This window comes from Copadichromis virginalis, linkage group LG5, assembly GCF_057382275.1.
Source record: "Copadichromis virginalis isolate Kocher_CV1m ecotype Utaka linkage group LG5, C_Virginalis_male_GT1.1, whole genome shotgun sequence".
NCBI classification, from domain to species: domain Eukaryota; kingdom Metazoa; phylum Chordata; class Actinopteri; order Cichliformes; family Cichlidae; genus Copadichromis; species Copadichromis virginalis.
Window position 1 is genome coordinate 6,642,509 of NC_140622.1, and position 22,003 is coordinate 6,664,511.

At 41.7% G+C, this 22,003-nt stretch overlaps 1 protein-coding gene across 1 annotated transcript in view; it reads left to right on the top strand.

The window, feature by feature from the left end:
- The first annotated feature begins 324 nt into the window (after window positions 1-324).
- Window positions 325-22,003, top strand: part of iqsec1b (IQ motif and Sec7 domain ArfGEF 1b) — a 72,650-nt gene continuing 50,971 nt past the window's right edge. Inside the window, exon 1 of the mRNA XM_085455653.1 lies at window positions 325-455. Coding sequence (XP_085311779.1) covers window positions 379-455 — 77 coding nt within the window. The 5' untranslated portion in view covers window positions 325-378. The remainder of the gene's footprint in view (window positions 456-22,003) is intronic.

Below are 22,003 nucleotides of genomic sequence, written 5' to 3' on the forward strand. Positions count from 1 at the left end.
ACCATAAGATTGCCAAGGTGAACCTTTTGCTCAGGAACCCCAGACAGATCCACGGTGTCTGGTCTTTGACATCTCTATCACACCAAAAGGAGCTTATAACTGGACATATAGCACAGGACTGCAGGCGACCGCTCAGCGTTAACAAAGGCAGCAGCAGCAGAGGGATGCAGGTTCAACCCCCTCCATGTGGCCCAGAGACACACAGGCAGACGCTGAGATGGGATTGTACCATGTGGGGTGTCAGTGTTTTTGACATGCAGTCTGAACTGTGCATGATTTGTTTTGTTCCTCTAAATGTAAGCCATTCTTTTTAAGCAAGTTCTTTTTTTCCATGCAGAATGACATTTTTAGTCTAAGCCTTTTTAACTGGCTGACAAAATGTTGAAGTTCAAAGCTTTTTGTTTGGACTACTGGCAGTTCCTGTGTCTACAGCCTCTGCACGGTTTCTATAAAAGGTAAGATGCTCGCTGTGTTCATTAAGAGACTTCAGAATCTCACATTTTGCATGACTAGGGAAAAAGCCAGCTTACTAAAAGAAAGAATGTTTTGTCACATCACGTCAGTTCCTCTTGTGGAAATGCAATCATATATGTAGTCTTTTAGTTCCCATTTTAATTCCCACATGAACACAAAGTGTCATGTTTGACCCAGTCGTGGCTGACAGACAGCGGACACTTTTCACCCTCTCTGCTTTTTTTATGTCGAGAGAGGATGAAACGGGGACAAAGGACCCACGTGTCAGCGAGGTCAGCTGCTCTGAATGGAAGAGCTATTGTTGTGGTTTGCCTCGGACAAGCTCCAGCGCAGTATTCAGTCTATTGTATGTGTGGTCCCATCGGCTCAGGCAGCATGAGGAGGCACGTGCTCTGTGGTCCTTTGTCCAGCCCCAGTATTGCATCCAGATGGGGGTCTTTTGTTGTTGTTTGTTGTTGTTTATATTTTTTCTGAGTTTGTACAACAATATCCATGTTTACCTTCATGTACTTTATATAAACACATTTTAAAGAGTTTGTACAAAAACACTTATTAATTCCTGCTGGTTAAAGTAGAATTTTAGAGAATTCACACATCAGCAGCTGTACAGTCAATCTGGGAAGCTGTAGTACTCCGCTGGAAATCCATATCACACCCTGGAGGCTACAGTGTGGAAAACAACTTTATAGAGCTATTGAATTAAAAGAATATAATCAGATTATTTTGATCACTATTTTTTGCTTTAGTTTAATGTCTACATTATGAAGAAAAAACTATTTCTTTATGCCAATTATTTGTTTCCATGATAACTTTAAGTCCTGTTGGACCTCTCTCTCTATACTTGCTATAACCTACTTGCTACAAATAAATATATACCGTAAAACATCTGCGTGTAGAGAGAGAGAGTTGTTTTTTTTTATTAGCAACATCATCATTGAAACACACTTCTTATAACTGCTTCTGACAGTTTCAAGTATAGACATAAAACCTGCCGTGTGCTTGTCAGCTCCAATACAATACAAAGTCAAGCTCTTCGGAAAAGTTTGTTGTTGGTGGTGTTTTGTTTATCCATGTTCCAGGGCCCTATGTCGCAGTTTACACACATTAGCTAAATAGCTAAACCCCTAACCCTGTCCTGTAGCTGTTTGTGTTTTTCAACTTTCGTTTGGGAACCTGAACACGTAATGTGTTTCCATTATGTTCGTATAAATCAGCACAATATGAGACCTTGCCGATAACATATTAACATTAACAACTTGTTTTAATCATTGGTCCAAAGCATACTGGTTACAGTGTTATCTTCTGTGAGAGGGTTGCTATTTACCCCAAAATACTTACAGCATGTCAAAGATGTGTATGTTTAAGCTAATACAAAATTAATGATGATGACTTTTCTGTCAAAAACCTATCTGTTGGCTTTTAGTATGGTTACTAATGATCTATTACACCAGCAGGATGCTTTTTAATGCAAGAAATGAAATGAATTTTACACTGTGTGATAAGACAGCCAAAATCACTGACATGTTTGCTTCAAAGCTAATTTTGTTGTTTGTTTGTTTTCTGGCTTGTGTTTTATTTCATTTTGTAAAAGTAATGAGAAAGACTGCCCTGCGGGTTGGGTCAAGTGAAAAGAAAAAAGGGGAATATGTGATGTGGAGTTGATCATCTAAAAGGATGAACTGTCACACACCCCAAGGCCATCTTTATATCTATAATTGTTTTAGAGTCCACAAAAAATAGCATAACCCCCTCCTGATAACATGACTTAATACTCTGTTTTCCATTGAAGTACAAGTCAGTGTTTGCCTGGTGGAGACACATTTCATTATGCTTGAGGATGAGCCAAACTCAACAGCAGTGTTGTTTTGGAGTGTGGTGTAAATGGAAAATCTTCATTTGCTGTAGGCTTCTGAGCTCCGCTTTGGGAGCCAGACAGTAATGAGTTGCAGTTCTTTGCTTGGGTCAATAAGAGGTTGTATACAAAGAACACTGTTCAGTCTGTTAAAATGGAACAATCAGCAATATGCTGTATCTGTCTGTTTGCTGTTCCTCAGAGTTTTCACTTATGTGTAGAAAATTCAATGCATCTCTTTAATCTGAAAAATGCACATCAGAAAGTGAAATAGAGCCTTAAGGAGCCTTTAAATTAAACTTCTGATTTCAGGTTTCTGTGTTTCAGCCTCTGTGTTTTGCCTGTGATTCCAGTAGATCGGTGACCTTACTGATAATATTTCAACTCTTGCCCAGTGTCTGCTAATGGATTTATCTGTGTTTTAATAGCTATGGACGGACCACAATAACGGGTGTTGTGTTGATGGGACCAGAAACCTGTGATTGTGCCGTACTGAGAAATACATTTAAATATTGTCCAAACATGGCAGTTCATCAGCGCTGAAGCCCCCCCCCAACACACACACACACGCACACACACACACACACACACACACACACACACACACACACACACACACACAAGCCTCCCCCCACCTCTTTCATCATTCACACTGACTTGACTTCCTCATCCATTTTTCCTCATGTCGATGTGACCTGAGCCCCAACATGTACAGCTGCCAAGTCCTAACAGAATAATTGTCCGTATAAGTGGCTCATTTATGGATCTCAATTCGCCCGTACAAAGATTGAGACTTTGGCTTTTTCCTAAAGGATTCATCAGATTACAGTGTTTCTATCTGAAGTTAGCAGGCAGAGCAGTGGCTTTTTAATATTGCACATTCACTGTGGCCTGGATTGAGAGGGTTTCACTAAATGCATGACATCAAAAGCCATCCTAAAGGCATCAGGCAGGTCTGTGGTCCTTCTAAGACAGATCCCTGTGGAGTTTGCCCAAAGTCCTCGCAGACACCGATGAATCCTGATAAATCTCCAGATGCTTTTCAGATTCTTACCTACTCACCCAAGTGATTGAAGTGTTTTTTTATTTGTTTTTTATTTAGATGTACAAAAAAAATAAGCAAACTGTTTAACACTCACTATATAATATAGGTTACATTAGAAAGAGAGTTAATATAACTTAAAGTTGCATTAATGTTAGTGTGTTAAAATATATGCTCATTTTAATTTGATGCCAGCCACACTTTTCAGAAATGTGTTTCCTAATGTGTTGGACCACCTTTTTTAATCACAATCAGCAAAAAGTGACCAATTGCTGTCATTTTAAAAGCAAAACACGTTTGTTTGATACAAGATTTCGGCTGCTCGGCAGTTCAACGCCTCATTTGTCATGTTTCGTTTCAGACAGGCCAGTTTAGCACCCAGATGTTTTAGTGAACCATGTTGGTGGAATAAATGCAGAATGTGGTTTGACATGATCTTGCTGAAAAAAGCAAGACCTTTCATTGGATGGCAGTATACTGTATATTCCACCCCAACATGTAAATATCATTCAAGATTAATGAGTTAGTCGAGCCATGTGCACCAAATTACTGCCGTGTAATTACAGGTTACATAATATTACATCCAATGATCCTCTGCTTATTCAAAGGGGGTCTGTAAGTGTTCCTCAGCCAGTCTGTACTGACTGACCATGCAACTTTGTTAAAGAAATTACAGTGTGGACATTCTGGTGTTGTCTGGCCTGCGAGTGAACATTTTGTAGCTGATACACTAGCAGCTTGTTCGCCCAGACTGCACCACCCAGTAGCAGATATGGCTCGTAGCGGTCAGTTTGATATCAGTCACTCTTTCTGTGATTTTCTCCATGGCATGAAATGGAAACATCAAAGTACGAAGCCCCTGTCAAATCAATCTGCTGTGTGAATGTGTACAGAGTGTGGCAGTGCGAGCCTGGAGCTGCCGTCACTGTGGTTCACAGCTCTGGTGCCTGTGGCCACTGATTCTCCCTTTTGTTGATTAGCTTGCATTACATATTAATTATATCTGCCATTTTTCATCTGTTTCTGCTCTTGTTTCTTCATTGAATTGAAATATTGTGAAAATATTGTGAGTCTTTATCAAGCAGATAATTCACACTGACGTTTTTATACTGAAGCATTAGTATCAGCATTCATTCTAACTCTTAGTAGCTGACCCAGCCATGAGAGTGGAGGTCAAAGATAGACAGAGAAATGTTTGGCAGCTGCTCATATAGGAAGACACAGAGACCAGCAGGCAATGGAAATACTTGGTTATTCTTAAACATCTAAAATAACAAAGGCAAAGGTCTCAGATGGTCACTGTAAGGATTTCCTTTACTATGTGTCAGCATATCGTTTACATGCAGCTGAAGCTTGTTTGGAGCCGTTGATATGCCTAGCTGTTATGGTTATTTAGGTCACTACACTATAATACTCTAGTGTAGATGCTACCTACAAAAAGTAAATTCTAATCAGTTCTTTACCTTATAATATATGAATCGAACTCAAATACACTGTATATACAAACATAAGAAACCAAGGTATCTTATTTAACTTTCCAAAACATTTCAAAAGTTTGTACCTGTAACAAAGGATAGATTATAGATGTGTTTTTAAATACTGATATTTAAAATAAAATGATTTTTAATCCATTATATTCTGATAAACAAACAGGTAGTAATGATGATTAATGTCCAAGGGTGGTTTTATGTTTTCAAGTCCAGGATAAAAACAACATGCATGAATGCCAGCTTACTGTGTGAAAAAGATCCATTCAAATGGAGACTGCAGTATGCACTGAGGGCAACATCTACAGTCCTCACTCAGTGCCAAAATAAAAAAATAAATTCCAAGTAATCAGTCGTAGAAAGATGAGCTTTGGGAGAAAGCGCTAATAACCGGTGTCAACATTTAAACACGTACTGATGGAGGCTAGTTTTTTGTAACTCTCCCCATGAGTTCAGTTGAGCTTCTTTCAAGTCTTTGTCTGCATCACGAGTTACCCTGCATTCAAAGTTCAAGTTTCCTTTGCTGGAACACGGAGCACCTCTCCTCCTTTCTGTCATTCTTTGTAGAAGGATTTTCAGACTGCACAGCTGTTCGCAGCTAAAGCCCCTTCCAGACACGCAAGTCTTACTCTGATTGCAATTGAAGGTGTCAGTGTCATGTGTGGAAAAGCTGCTGACTTTTCTACAGAAGAAAGATCTTAGACCTCAGACCTGGTGATATTTATGCATTAGTATCATTACAGTAGAAGAGTGTGTGAATGCATTAACACTGGCAAATATGAATTAGTGGCATAAACTCCATAAAGGCAGTGTTTTTCTACTTCTTATTTAATAGCACCATTACATGACATTTTTCATTCGCTCCATCTAGCCTGTCCTTATCTTGCTTTTTAAATGCTCTTGAAGCATGAACAAGATTACCGCCAGACATGGCAGTTTAAGAAGTGATGCTTAAAAAGCTGCAACCTAATCCCAGACTGCACCCAAAGCAACAGTCTTTACAGAAAATCAGCTATTAAAAATATAAAAATAGGAGAGTAAATACTTGGTCCAGTTAACTCAGTTGCTTAACTGAACCGTAAACCCTCACGCGTTACACACTTGGTGCGTTGTCTCTCATGAGACAGATGATAAACACCAGACATCAAAGAGTTTTTTACTTTTTCTTTACATTCACTGACTCAGCATGTTGACTTGGATGTTTTATTTTCCTCTTACTGCTGTTTAAAGATAGCTGACGCATCACACCCACTGTAGCATGACCAAAATAATCTTATTCAGCTGCAGCATGTTTCACGATCCTTAGGTCAGATACCATCTATTGAGAGTTTGTGAAAAACAGTGAGACTTGACACCACAGGAGAAAACAATACCTGAACCTTTGCACATCCCGTACTCAGCCAGTGGGATGATTTAGAGGAGGAATGGCGTGGCAGCAGTAAAAGATAAGCTACTGAGGAAAGGGGCTGCAGCCAGCTAGTGGAATGTGAACACTCACTAGTGTTACACACTAAAGCAAGAAGGGATTTTCCTCCCTGTCTGGTCCACTTAGAAGCTGGCCTTACTTGGTAATGCTGGATAAGTCTCTGCTCTGCTCTCCTCAGACAAGAACAGCTTGTGTCTACTTTTGCAAATGTAGAATAAAGAAATGAAAAAAGAGGAACTCAGAAAGGAGCAGTGACTGAAAAAACCCAGCCTACAGGATGGAGAATTAGTCATTTTTTCTCAGGAGCGAGCAAAGACTAGTACATGTTTTGTGGTCAAGTGAGGAGAGAGAGAAGGAGTGGCATGGGTGGATGCTGCTTCTCCTGAGGCAGGCTTTTCCCAGCTCTGAGTTGCCTAAAAACATTTGGGTCTCTCACTCAAGAACTTAAACAAGCCAAATCTGTCCTGACGATGTCAGGGGCATGTGGAATCTAATGTGGAAATACTGCATTTCAGTGCGCACGATAAGGTAGGGGGATCCTCTTACTCCAGAGCTCAAAAGTGTGGTGTTGGTGTGTGGCTGGGAAAGCATTCGGGCTCATGCTGGTTCCTTCCCCGGGGTAACGCGTTTTAATAAAATTGGACACCTGTAGATCAGGGGTGGTAAGTTAGCCTTTTCTTTTTTTAAATAGATTATTGCAAGATGAGTTAGGCTGCACTGTGAGACTGTATGGTTTACCACAAGTTTTAAAACAAACAAACAAAGCTGTGGTATGCAATAAATCATCAGATGATTTAAGATCAAAAGTTGTTTAGTTGATTTCTTGTTGTTTTTTCTCTGTTTTAAATCATTTAAATCCTTTGTTTTCAACATTTAGTCCATCAAATGTTACAGAATAGTGAAAACATCCATCTTGAAACAAGTCATTTTTATACAAGAGCCCAAACATCCAAATGTATGGTACTTCAGATTGAAAGTACTCGTTTAATTAGCTTAGTGTTGATCCAGTAAATACTTTTCTTTGAAAAATGGCTGCTGAGCATGTGAGTGGTCCCTGTGACCTTTTGTGATTGAGTATCTACCAGTTTCTTAACAGCTATGATTTTTTTAATCATGTTCATCTTCCCAAATAAACAGAATTATATTATCCACGCTGTGACCCTCCAGTGCTGTCTGGGATTTAAAACTAGAGGTCTTTCAGTTACGCCGAGTTTTGGACTTCTTAATCTGAGATGTGTCCAAAGGGGTGATCCAAGCTCTGCAAGACCCAACTCTAATACAAAGATAATTAGATCTGTGTCAGGAAAATGAAACCCTACCCAACTTTATTAGACTAGAGCAGTTAATGTAGAATATGGTCCCAGTACGACACAGGTACAATCAGGTCAGGTCTCGATTCCTCTGAACCAACTGGACCCATAATGACCCCTATCAGGAACCACTTACTGAAAGTATTGATTATTAAATTAGTCGTATAATTTGATGACTTAATGGGCAAAGTGTTTCAGCAGTAGCTTAGAAAAACTGTTGTTTCTTTGGAGATGACTGGAAGAAGACTTACTATGCTTCGTTCCATGCAGTGCCCTCCATCTGTGTTGTCGTATTAAACATACTGAAGATGCTGCAGGGGATGGGCTGAAGCATTAATGGTTCCTCGCAGTGGTTTCACCACAGCAAGGCTAAAATTAGTGGCCACTGTGGCTAGAGCAGCCTGACTCAGCAGTAGACAATCACCATTCATAAACTGCTACGGCCTGTAATTCCAGTCTCCTTGGGTCTGCCGGCCACAACACAAATGTTCCTCCTGGGATTCTCAGCAAGTCCAGGCGTTATATTGAATTTCTGATCTCTGTCTGGTTCTGCGCACGCAAACAGCCTTGTGTAACTTGGCCATCAGACATTTTCCGTCCGTGCCGATTTCTCATGAATGCCACAGTTACATGCTTTTTCCTCTTGGCTTGGAGTCCCTTCTGTCTGCTCTGCTAAAATTGACAACACATTTACTCACACATGCACACATGATCTGGAGGCAAATGTGTGGTGTTTTTAAATAGCTGACTTTAATTAGCCTGGTCTATATTTACGCTAGAGTCTTTTTTTTGCCACTTTTTTGATAGTAACAGTGGCAGCAGAAGAAAATTCTAGCACAACATTTAAGAAGATCAACGTTTTCTGCTTTCCAGCATTGTCGTGGTGCTTCGTCTTCTTTTACCCACATCCACAAAATCTCTGTACAGGGAATGATGAGGTGGACTTTCAGTTCAATAAATATGTGAAAATTACAAGTAGTTGACACAGGATTTTTTGGCGTTCTTGGGTTGTTTTGCATAATTAAAACCTTTTGCAGTGTTATTGCTGTCTCTGGCAGAATGACCTTTTGTAGCCCTCCTCTCTCTGAGCTGATGGTAGAGCAGCATGTCTGCAGAACATTCCTGAGGACAGAAGTCATAGCTCAATAACTCACGTGCTCACATGCAGGTCCTCACCCTGTTTCTCTGATTCTTCTCCTGAATGTCTGTCTGCATACCAACCCCATCTGTGAGTGTGAGAGTGGTCCCCCCAGGTATTCACTCTCTGCAGGGAATTTTAACCTGCTTTTGTAATAAATTCCCTGTAAAGAGCCTGGCTGCACAGCAGAGGCTGTCCCAATCTTTGTTTGAACTCTTAGCAGACCGTGTTTAGTTCAAAGACTGTGTTCATGCAGCCCATTTAAAAAGGTTTGCCAGTGAAATAGTAGAAGCTAGCAAACCTGATCTGCTAGGAGTGCAGACATTATTTATTTAACTTGGGGACTCAGACTGGAGCTGCAGCCTGTTTGAGGTGACCTACAGTGGAGTACGTGTCTGTGTGTCTGCTTCCTGTGCTCCTAGTCTCCCCGACGAGAGGAAATACGGTTTCCCTCCTGAACTGGACAACAAACCCTCAGCTGTCTGGACAATTACTGTAGCTCTGCAGCTTCCTGGCATGCGTGTAAACACGGCAGTTGAGAGTTGTCTACAAGCAGATGTGCGCCTGTGTTGTGAATCGATACCCACCTGGTCCTCCATAAAGGCTGCACTTTAATGGTAAAGTCATTTCTGCCTTAAGCGGGGAGTGGTGGTGTAGAGGGCCTTGTGTAAAGAGTACGGAGCGGAGTCAGTGAGCTGTTGGCCATTCACTGTCTGACAGAAACTCCCTCTGCCCTGTCACTGGTGAAGAGCAGCTGCAGTATCTCAGGAGCTTTCTGCCGTCGAACACCTGAGGCAGGCAGGCGGGAGGCAGACGAGCTTTTAACACAACCGAGAGACAGACAGAGCACCTAGGAGGAGGCGTATGGTGAGTGTGGGTCTAATTCACTGGTGTCTGCTGAACGGATTGTTTAAGGAAATGCAGATGTTAATAGATGTTTGCTGGTCTGCAGCCTAGAATAATGTCACATGATGATAAAACTGCATTTTATGTTCTTGTGCTTTGTGTGTGCTGGGATGTCAGTCGGTATAACTGACGTGTGTCTGCATTACTGTGTCACTGCACTTCTGCCATTCCTCAGCAATTTCACACTTTTTGTCGTTAATGTGGAAGGAATTCTTTTCATCCTGATTAGGCTTGTTTGACTCACTGTGGTGTCACTGACGACCGATGCCACACTTACGATACAGAAACTCTATAGCTATAATCTAAATCTCTGCAACTAGACACAGTGTTGTGTTTAGCTGTTTCTGTCGTTACTTTTGAAGAAGTCGAACGTCAGGATAATGCACAAGTGCACATTTGTCCCTTAATAAGCTGCTTGTTGTTGGACTGCATGCCAATATTGTGTTATAAATAATTTAACACCACAGTGTCTTATTGCCGCCTGTAATTTGATCCAGGTCTTCTTTCCTGGACTCCTGTTTGGACTCTGTGTTTGTTTAATGTTTTTTCTCTCTCGTGTGTTTAAAATTTTTATCATATTTAATCCAAATGTGTTCACCTGGATCCTGATTGATAAAGTGAGCTACAGGGCTCAGCCCAAGACATTATCAGAGGCAAAAAATGGCAAGCCAGTACTAATTTACCTTTTAAATATTTCATAGTTTGTGTAGTTCATTTATTTTAAATGAACCAGCCTAAGGCAGTGCTAACTCAACATTAGCTCTAGTTCCCCCTCACCTTTACTCCTATGCCTAGTCTATATAAAACAAGAAGTGGTTAAACGCTCCAGCTGGTGAGTTATAGGCTAACCCCAAATATCATCATTTTCCTGTTTAATAAAGTTTAGAAATCAGTTTCACTGGTGAGAAATCTGAGCAAAAAGCCATATTATAATACAATAAGTACTTCAAGAGCTCAAACTTTCCTTTATTCTTTTGAAAAGTATTTCCAGAGGTTTGCAGTGAAATAAAAAATTTGAACCCTTTTTGATATACTTTACACAATATTTTATTTATGATGATATATACACGTGTAGCATTCATTTCATCGTTTACTTAAATATGTTTAAATGATTAATAATAAAGCTCAAGTGAAAACGGTTTTCTCAGGAACATTGTATGTGTATTCAGATTGTACAGTTACTGTAATGTACATGAAAACGCGTTATAAAATGAGTCTACTTCATTTACATGAGTGAGTGCCAGTTAAATGACTATGGAGGTTAAACATGGACACATTCTGTTGGTAGATGTCACATGTTCCTGCCCCTACTGAAACAGAGAGCATCTGAATGTTTAGCTTACAGTTCTGTAGGAAAAACGGGAGAAAAGAGGGAATAATGTTAATGTTTCATTTGAAACCTTCTTTTCACCATGTCTGCATATACACAGCAGGTGAGGAGATAAACCATAATATTTCAGTTAGACAAGATCTCTTTCTAATGATCTCAGTACATGCTTGGATGAAAGTATGATGGATTTAAATTGCCATAATCAAGAATAAATCTCTCAAAAATAATGGCGTGTCACTGTAGCTCAGGAAACTGCTGTGCTCTGAGTCCCTTTTTTAATCACTATCAGGTGCTACTACCGGTGGCCGATGGCCCGGTCAATAATGATCGGATAGTTGCTCTTGGGGGGAGGGGGACGCCACAGCCACCTGGGGTCCTCCTCCATCTTTTATACATGCCAGTGAGGCCAAGCTCATCAAACATTAATGGCCAAAGCTTGGATCGCTCTACCTCCGTCAGCTAGACTATGACCCTGAGCTGTCAGTGGTCCAGGAGAGGTACTCCCGACCCGGCCCTAGCTGCCCCGTGAAGCCTAAATTCACTCCGACTCTGGTAACAGCAATGTGCCACTTGGTCACGGCCCTCTGATGGATTAGAAGCTCGGCAGTGCTCTCATAGTATCCCATAACCAATTAAAATCTAAACTATTGAATGCTAACCATATTCACCAGGACCTTTCCCTTCCAAAGTGCTTTTCCCAGTATGGTGTGAGCCAGGCCATTATCCTCAGGAAGGGCTCCGCCTCCATCTTTGTAAACTCAGAAAGGATTGCTAGGTTCCAGCTGGAAGTGGCACTCACCAGCATTTACCAGTGTGAACACCCTGCTAACATCAGGCTAGTCACATATTATGCATTTGCAATTGTTTGAGTCGAGTTATCGCCCCAAACCTCTGGGTAGTCAAGTAGAAGGTTTTGAGAAGGAAACTTAAGCAGCTTATTAAACAGAATTTCGAATATTACTCTCTCGTTTAAAAAGTCTGAATTCATCTTCACCTGGAATGTGCGATTTAGCTTTTTGTTTCAGTTTTCATCTCATGAAAACAAAGGAGCAAAGCTATGAATGAATAAAAGAGAGAGGTTAAGCTCTCGGCTATTCACTTCATGAACATCTTAGTTAATATGACTGCAGCATAGTTTATAATGTTACGTAGCTAATCAATAGGGGGCTAATGGTTCCTGGAACACCTCCTGCTTCGTGCCCACACCCTTCGGCTTGTATTATGGGAGAGTATCGTTCACTGGCAGCTCGGGGTTTTTGTTTTCACTGTTGTGTAGCATATGCCAGGAGCGGCAGTGTGTCGACAGAGGATGGACATTAGTGCTATTACTGCTTGAGGAAATGCATGTTGTTAATGGTGTGGTGCATTTGCAAAGGCTGCAGGAACTGAGTGTTTTATTATATGTTTGGACTGCATGTTGTCACCCCATGTGTTTTGCATCGCACTGATTAATTGTGCAAATCTGAGAAATGCACTTTTACAATAGAATAATAACAGTAATTAGAGACACACTTTCCTTATTTGTAAGCTGCTGCATCAATTGTGTTTACCCTTTCTCCTCCCACTTCCACCTCCTGCTGGCCACCCGCCCTTTAAATAAACCCCCCATCCCCTAACTCACCCCACCCAGCTTTCATTCTCTTTCCCTCATCTCCTCCTCTTCATCCGCTTTTATTATTTCTGGTTGAAGTCTGCAATCAATTAGTATGAGAGAAGGCCCAATCAATTCCCACTCATTTGCAATTCCTGCCCGTTAAACACTTTCCTTTATTACCAATGTCATAATTAATGCGGAGGAGATTGAGGGGCGGGGGGTGGGGGGATTCTGGGGGTGGGGGAGTGGAAGGGGGTGGGAGAGTCTTTGCCTTATCGCCTGCTGCTCATCCAGACATCACTAATTATCAGTGTAGCGGGCCATGCTTGCTTTGTACAGCAGGCCCAACAGTAAAGAAGTGAAGCTGGACTTGGCGACAGACGCTTTACAGTTCTGTCCATATGACAGTCAGTGAATGCACTGCTATGGAGAAGTAAATATATATTGCGTATGTTCTGAACGTCGTCACAAGAGTAAACTCGAGCAGCCCGTGTTGGTAACTGTCCCCCAAGGACAAACTGTCCACAATGTCAGAATTTGCTCAAGGACATCCTTCATTTTTTTTTTATTAATTAATTTATTTTGCATGACATTTCTCTTCAGTGGAGTGTGATGCAGAAAACTGTTCGGGCCTTTTGTGCCAAACCTCTTGCAACAAAGATAAGCACATTTTCTGCAGTGCTGCAACCCCAAATGACTGCAAATTATGCTCTCGCGTTTTTGGCTCATTTAAAATCAAGCCAGAAAAAGAAAAAAGAAAATGTTGAAAGGTGATTACAGCTGAAATCATTATCACTTAGAAATGCCTGAAATGTTCCTACACTTGTCCTGAGCCTGTGGACCTGTGGTTTTGGTTTGGATTATTATCTTATGTTTAAAGTTAATTCATGTTAAGATTTTCTTGTTCTTAGGTTTGGTTTCTGTTTTGTATTTTGAGCTCCTTTTGTTCTGTGTCTCTGTGTTTCCTTCCTGTTGCCATGTCTTATGTCTCGTGTCTGTGCGTGCCTGTTGTACCTCCTGTTTTACTTTGATAGTCCCTGTCCTGTGTGTAGTGTGCCTGGTTTTGCTTCCTCTTGTCTCGTCAGCTCTGATTTCTCCCAGTTGTGTTTCCCTCCTGTCTCCCATTCCCTGATTGCTCCTGTGTGTATATAAGCCTCGTGTTTTCTTCTGCTTGTTACTGGTCCATCTGCGTTACCTCCACGTGTCATCCTGTGTTCCACTCTTTATGGTTTCCTGTGAGTTATGGTTTTAGATTTGTTGGTTAGATTGTCCCAGTTTAGGTTTGTTCTTAGCTTCCGTCTGTCCCATCTTGGCTCTGTCTGTATTATTACCTCATGTCAATAAAGCTCACTCATTGCATCATCAGTGCCTGCGATTGGGTCCTTTTCCCTTCGACTTCACATGGCTGCCGCGGCAGTCGTGACAACACTATCTACAAAACAAGTCTACAAGTAAAATTAGATTAGTGAAACCCGTGCATTGGCTGCTTACTATTAACCAGCATGCATGTTAATGAATCAGAATAATTTTAAATCAAACTTTCAATCTGCTATCGCAAACACCACCAGTCCCCAACTTTCATGGTGTTACAGGATTCAAATGTGTGACTTCTGTGACTATAGAAACTGACATAATAGGGTCCAAGAAGGAAGTCACAAAAGACAAAGTTTCCTTGGGAGTGGTGATGGTTCACTAATGTTTTTAACGAGATTTCAGATAATAAAATAAATCCTGTATTTGTGTGTGCACTGTTTGAATGTAGTCATACACTCTCCAGAGTATATGACCAAGTTTATTGCACAATGAGTTTTCCAGCAATGCTACACAAAATAATAAAAGCACAGAGTAAGGGCTATAAACAAGTACAACATTTCCACAGAAACGCACAAAAAAAATCACAAATTAACAAAACATGAAAACAGCTGTGAAACCACCACGCAGAGATTCAAACTGACTGCAAACGGCCCTCGCGTCCTCAATGTGACGTTTCCAGGGGTCCATTGTCTCAGATAGGGTCTATGGCTAGTAGATGTGCACAGCTGTGTGGAAGCATGTTTTATGAGCAGCAGGATGAGATGGTAGTGTGACTGGGGAGGGAGGGTGCAGGTGGTGGACCAGTGGTAATTACTGGGAAGCCCTGCTGCTCAGTTAGTGGTCCCAACACACCAGTCTGTCTTCTTCTGGACCCTAATGAAAAGCCTTTTAATATCTGATTAGCTTTTAATGTCACTCTGTGGGAGTGGGTGTGGTCTGGAGACTTTTATTAGAGACTAGGAAAATGGGCCTGCTTGCCGGCAGTTTGTCATTTTTGATTGAAGAGCCGAGGGATGCAGGTGGAGATATAATTACACCGGAGGTCAGTAATGTTTTCATAAGTGTGCGGTTGCGTGTTTATGTGCAGCCTTTTATGGTTTCTTCCTAGTCTCCATTTCGGCCCGCAGAGGTGTCCCTTTGATGGATTGTACAGATAAAGTATTTGATGACACAGGAGAGCCCGGGCCCATTAGAAATTCATAGCAGATTATCCACACAGCTCAAATGAAAATGGACATCAGAGACATAATGGCTGTCGTTGGCATTTTCCACCACTTTCTGTGATATTGTTTCCTTTTCGTGACTTAACCACTCTAATTTTTGAAAACAACAATTCTTCAAAGAGTCTCTAACAATCATATTGTTCTGCTTGTGCTTCACGCCGGCAGCTTTCATCCGATCGCCTCTATCAAGTCACGGTGACAAGAGCTCTCTTGCAGAAATGAGCTCTCATGCTGCATCAATACGAGTTGTCTTTGAAGGAAGTCCATGCAAACAATTTGTGGACTTTTTGTTGTATTCTATTTCTATTTGTTCTTTTTTCAAAGGTTTGTTTTCACTCTTTGACTAAAACCTCGTCACAGATGTCGCTGAATCATCATTTTTCACCAGAGACAGCACTTTGGAAGGATGCTTTGTAGTGACAGTGCAGAAGCATGCCACACATTATTTAATATCTGGCTGCGCAAAGCAGCCAGGACCTAAAGGTAGTGGGTTTTTGCCGGGCTGTTTGATTGCCGCTCAGCTGTAGCTGTGTGTGTGTGCTGTGTGAAATGTGTTCAGCTGTTATGGTGCATCCTGCATACTTGTTAAATATAAATGGCCGCCAAACTGATCGTGGCAGGTGAACACTAAAGCTCAAAGGAAATTCCTGTCCAAGTTTTAATACATTTGCACATGATTCAGTAGCCCATTTGCTGACCTGTTTAAACCTGAAACATGGGTCAAAGCGGTTTTTTTAAACACTTACATACCTTGATTTGTTTCTAACTTAAGACAATGTCAAAGTCATTTTACATTGCAGGCCACGTACAGCCCACTTTGATCTTATTTGGTTAGGGTTAGAGATAGCTTGATATGAGAAAAAGAAGTGAAGTTTCAACATTGAGTCTCAGTTTTTCTACATGATAAAAAAAATGCTCTGCTCTGTCAGCACCCCTCTTTGGGCTTAAATTGTTAGAAGTAAATGTGTAAAATTAAGAACTCTGTAATTACACAATTTGGTGTAGTATGAATGGCCATGGGGGACATCTTTGTCACTAGGAAAAGCTATAAAACTTGTAAAAAAAATAGAGTGAAAAGTCCAGAATTTATGTCCTACTTCACATTTTTCAAAGCCATCCAATGAGCCACATTGACTGGGGCTGACTCTGGCTCCTGGGCCTTATGTTTGACATCCCTGGATTAGGCCAATGTATCAGAATCCTGTTGCCCGTGAACTTTCCAAGGTGTATCATTCAAAATAATAAAGAAGCAGAAACATATTTCCTTTAAAACGATAAATTTGTCCGTGTATCCTCCACAGACTCGTCTTTCAAACAGCCTGCTCTGACTCGTCACAGAGTCACAGCAGCCACAGCGATCATCAATTAGTCACTTGCTTGGTTGATGCTGTTTATGATGCAATCCATGGATGTCTTCAAGGGGCATCAATTAAGTGAAAGTCACTGGCATGTCTGTTTTGCACAAGGTATCCTTTAGCAGCAGTGAATGATGCACCAGTTTATGCTATTAGTGAGACATATCTGTCACTCCCAGCTCACCTTTTTTCTGCATGCAGGATCGCTATTGTGATGAGACATATTTTACCCCAAACCAAGATCTTGTCCTGAATCTACTCTGTCAGAGTAGATTTGAGTGCTTTAATCTCCCCACAGAGGTTTTTTTGTATATGGGCAAATCTTTTAAATGTTTAAATTTATGGAATGAATGCACACATGCACGGCACATGTTCGATAGCAGACTTGATCTCAGGACTAAAATCTCTCAATAACCAACGTCAAGGCAGCAATGCTAAAGAATGCCTTCTTCATAATGAAAAGAAGCAGATAGCATCAGATTAAACTGCATTTCATGAAAACCTGCCATAAGAATATGTCGTCTTAGCCCACTGGGCAATCCACTGATCCCTAAGGTTCACGTGGCTTGCGTGTCTTTAGCATACCCTAGTGTGTCAGAACACGCTTGCTCAGACACGGACCAGTTGGAATGGACACAGTGCACGTCTGTTGTGGTCGCTAATATGCAAGGAACACTCAAGCACTGCTTCTATGCAGCAGCATTAAAAATTGCCGCATGAACACACTGATTAATTTATAAGTCATGCGAGAGGGGCATAGGCAGCGCACCCAAAAAAATCCCAGATAAGCTGCATAGTGTGAGAGTTCTTTTCTTCTACACAGACAGATTGTGATTTGCGTGTCTGTGCGTGTAAATGGGTATGAGAGAGAGAGAGAGAGAGAGAGAGCATGAAACTGAGATGCTCCTTTCAGTTCAGGATGAAGAGAAAAAAAGAGGCCTGAAATATTTGGGGAAGTGGGGATTGGTAAGGGGGGGACTGGTAGGGGGGGATTGGCTTCTAGTCTTCTCATATCTTATAGAAAGACTTGGAGACTCTTTCCAAAGAATGATTCTGCCATTGTCCCACTCTGGCTCTGCTTTTAAATGATCAGATCATCTGATGAAAACCCCTCCCTACAGTCAGTAGCAGTACATCTGCATTTATGGTTTGTTAGCATCCAAACTGTTATATTGAAGACGTTTCTCTCACAAATCCAGCAACAGTACGCTTCTTATTGAACTCTCGTACTACATCAGATTTATCTTTAAAGTGATGCATGGCGTCGGGCCATGAGGTGGCACTCAGCTGCCTGACGGTAAACACTCATTAATTCCAGCTCTGCCAGAACACACAAACATCTGCCGTCTGTTGCCGTGGTGACTCAATGGACCCCATCCAGCAGGCACCGTAGCATGCCTTTCTGCGCACCGTATTTCAGTGCACACAATGCCAGCCGGTCCTGGTACCAAAACAAAGCAGCCGCCTCCTCGTGGCTTGAAGCAGGTCCGCTGTGTGTTAGAGGGAATCCCGGATCCTGCGCAGAGCCTGCTGCTTGCTCACATGTGCGTGGACGGATGTTTAAATGCTCCGACAGAAGCCCTGACGCAGCACAACCCAGGCCCTCGCTGCCTTTCTGCAGACGGCGTCCGTCCTGATATCGCAGGCTGTGGGGCAAGGCCTGGTTTCATTTTCGAGGATTCTCCTCAGATTCTGTTTCCTGTACAGAGGTGCTTTTCTGAGGAAGTGACTTATCATTTCTATCAAAGTGATAACATCAACCTGGTCTGTGTGAAGTGTCTGCTTAGATTTGTGCAGCCGTTATCAGCTTGAGCTGCTTTATTCATTGTACCACAAAAAGTAAAAGTCACAATTCAATTTGTGGTTCCAGGAGGCCGCTGTGAGAAAGCAGACATGCTGTGAGCGCTGTCTTTAGTAGCGTGTTACATCTGGACACCTTAATGTTGTGACAGGCTGTCAGGAGACGGTGTCTTGCTTTCTTACGCCGACTCGTTTCTCTTCGTGGCGTTGAAGCCGACAGTGCTGATGTGGTGTCAGAAGTAGTGCCAGCACAACACCAAGCCGCTGGGCTGCGGGCGCCTCTAATGAGCTCCCCTGAGTGGTAAGCAGGCCGATGGAGATGGCCCGTCCTCTCTCCTCCCCCTCGCTCAGCGTGCTCGCCTCTAATTGGTGGGAGAAGAAAGAGGGACTTCACTCTAACAGGAGACAAAGCTTTGTTTAAAGTGAGTGACACAAAAAGTAAAAGAAAAATCTATTTCTGCCTCATGTGAAAGCAGGTCCTCTCACCCCAATTATAATTTCTGGCAAAGGCCCGAGGTTTACGTCGTCCAGTATGTCCTGAGCCCGAGGAGAAAGACATGGGTGACGCGAGCAGAGTCAGGTGTTCGTTTTGGACGATGGGAGACTCTGATGTGCCAAATGAATGCTGCTTTTTCACCTAGTTTTAATCACACTGTTGGCTCTTAATGTCAAAGTGCTCTTTGGAATGACTGGAATAATGACGCCCTCTACTGCTCAGTTAGCAACACAGCCAACAGAGGGAAACAAAATCAACAGGGGACCGTGGTACATGTTAGCTCAGCTCAACCACCAAAGGATCCAGAGGGAAACACAGTGAAATGTCTTTATTTTTTTATTAATTCTAGTAAAGGCATGGCTGTGGTTTAAGAGGTGGAGCAAGCCATTTCTCATATTGTTGCTATGAGACACGTCTGGACAGTGTTCAGTGTGTGTGTGTGTGTGTGTGTGAATGCAGCTCAAAGCAGAGGCTTGATAACTGCTCAGGGCGTGAAGCTCAGGCAATTATGACATGAAATCTTTGTGTTTCGGTTCTCTTTATCAAAGCAAGCTTGTGGCAACATTATTCAAAGACATATTTTGGATTTTAAAAATGTATTTAAGCATTCTGGTGTCACAGTAGCACACCCACGTGTGCCAAGATCCAGGGTTTCCAGGAAGAACAGTGTACTCGTGTCATTTGGCTCACCAAATTGTGTGCACACATCACATTACGTGGATACAAAATGTGCGGAAACAAACTAAATTCTTATGCAAAGTGTGATAAAGTATTAGCAAGAAGAAAAATGGATGCTTAAATAAATTAAAAGGCCTGGTGTGTTGATTCTGTTGATCATCCATATTTATTAGTCATTTAGTCCATCACTTGCACAGCCAAATTAAATTGCTGCTTGGGGGCCAAAAATGAGCTGCTGGGTTCTTTTGCTCTGTTATCTTTAGAAGCTGATTTCTAAAACACCAATGATGCACAAGCAGTAAGTTAGCGTCCAATAAAATTCCTTTCTTAGGTTAGTCATATATGAATTTCTCCACAAAAACCTTTGAATCTACAAACATTTTACATTTACTGTGGTTATAGTTGATTATCATACACATTCAGAGTCAGAGAGTGTTTATTATATTGATCTCTGAGTGTATCGGAGCCTCGTGAAAGATTGGTGACCTGTCCGGGGTGGCCCCTGCCTTTCACCTTAACAATAGATGGATGGCAGAAAATGGTAAAAGTTCTTCTACCTCAGCCTTCATCAGGATGAAATTGCAGCTTCTTTTGCTCTGGATTGTTTGCCCGGTGTGAAAATATTAATTGAAAACCACACAAAAGTACTTACAGTGTACGCTTCAGTGGACTACACTGTGCTACTATGTTCTGAAGCACTGTTACCATAGTGTGAACCCGGAGCTTCAGAGAAACCAGTCTTGATCATTTAAAACGCTCTGTTACATCAACTATTTCTCGAGGCTGTACCTCTGTTATGTAACTCCTACATCTGCCCAGCTCTAATTACAAACCCCGTCTGAGCTGTCTCAAGGATGTCACGCCTAAAACTTTTCCTTGATCTTCTTCTGTATGGCACTGACTTTACTTCTACTCCACTCTCTCTCGTGTTTCTGAGATCACTCTGTGTCATGCATTCAAGGCCGTTTTTCAGAAGTCGGCTGGATACAATAAACTCTCATTTTCTGTGTGAATGCCTTCCATTTAAATGCATTCACACTAAGCTTAAGAATGGTCGGCCAACATAAACTTTAACCTGCCTATTTGTGTCTGGATTCATCTTTGTATTCAATAAATGCCTGCAGTAATTCTGTTCTCAACTCTGAGATGATGCATTCACATTTCTTTTCTTTAATTCAATCCAAAGTTTAGAAATCCGAAAATATTACACAAAATATATCAAACAAAATGTGAAAAATCAGCGCGTTGCTAATTGGCTAATGTTTGGATTTATTCATCACAAACCTGTGATCATGAGTCTTACTGTGCAAAAATGATGATTGGCTAATTTCATATGAAGCGTAGTGCTGGCTGCTTCAGGCCAGTATAGCACGGTGGCTGCTGTCACTCCAAGGTGCTTTGCAACCCACCTCAACCCTTTATATTATTCATGCTATGTCATGTCATGGTTGTTGATATCTGCTCTATTTTTAAAGGGAGTTTTGTTGCTTCTCTCCCTGTATTTTGGCCTTCAGGGTATGAAATTGGATAGGTGTGGAAGTCTTTGAACAGAGCTGTAAAACCAAATATGTATAACTGCCATATGGTTAATTTTCATGTAATTAGTCTTACAGCCCAGACCCAGAACTTAGCCACTGAGCACTTGCTGCTGCTTAAAGTGACTTGACACTCTGGGGGCACTGCTTGTTGAGATTTATAAACTGTAAGTGAAGCTGAAAATGTGAGTGAAGAGGGGACAGTGTGTTGTTGGCTCAACCTGTGAATGATCTAAGAAGCAGCTAGCCAACTAGCCAGAGAGCTTCATAATTACGTCACCACCTATCATCCTGATATAATCTGTTCTTGTTTCTAAGAACTGCTGTTTTAGCAAAGTGAATATGCTGCTCTAAAATTATGCAGTACTTAGATAGTCAAGACTTGGTGGAGTGGTTTCAGATCAGGTTTCTTCTTCCTCCTTTCTTCTTCTACTTTTGTTTCTACTTTTTTCACCTGCTCCCTTCAGGGGTCACCACAGGGGATCATCTGGCTCCATTCACAACAACCCCAACATCCTCCTTCATAACATCAACTCTCTGCATGTCACTACATGCAAGAACCCCCTCTGTGGTCTTCCTCTTTTCCTCCTGCCTGGCAGTTCCGTCTTCAACATCCTTTGTCCAATATATCCACTATCCCTGCTCTGCACATGTCCAGACCATTTCAATCATTCCTCCTCCAAACTGCTCAACCTGAGCTGTCCCTGTGATGTACTCTTGGTCATTCTGATTGGAAACCTGAACATCTTAACCTCTTCAGCTCTGCCACCTCCAAACTTAAACTGGATTCAAACTGGAAAGTCTTACCATATACTAAAAAAATATACTTTTTAAAAATTGCACTTTTTTAAAATTATCAGCCTTTTCCAACTAGATTTAAAAGGCTGAAAGATCTCTCTGGCTTTCTTCGTGCTCTTCCTCTGGTTTGCTCTGCAACATTTGAAGCGCTGCCGCTGATGCCTGTGATGTCACAGGCTGTCCTGCTTTCAGAGGCTTATGGAGAAACGATAACAAGCTCCTTTATCCTCATTAGCGCCATTACA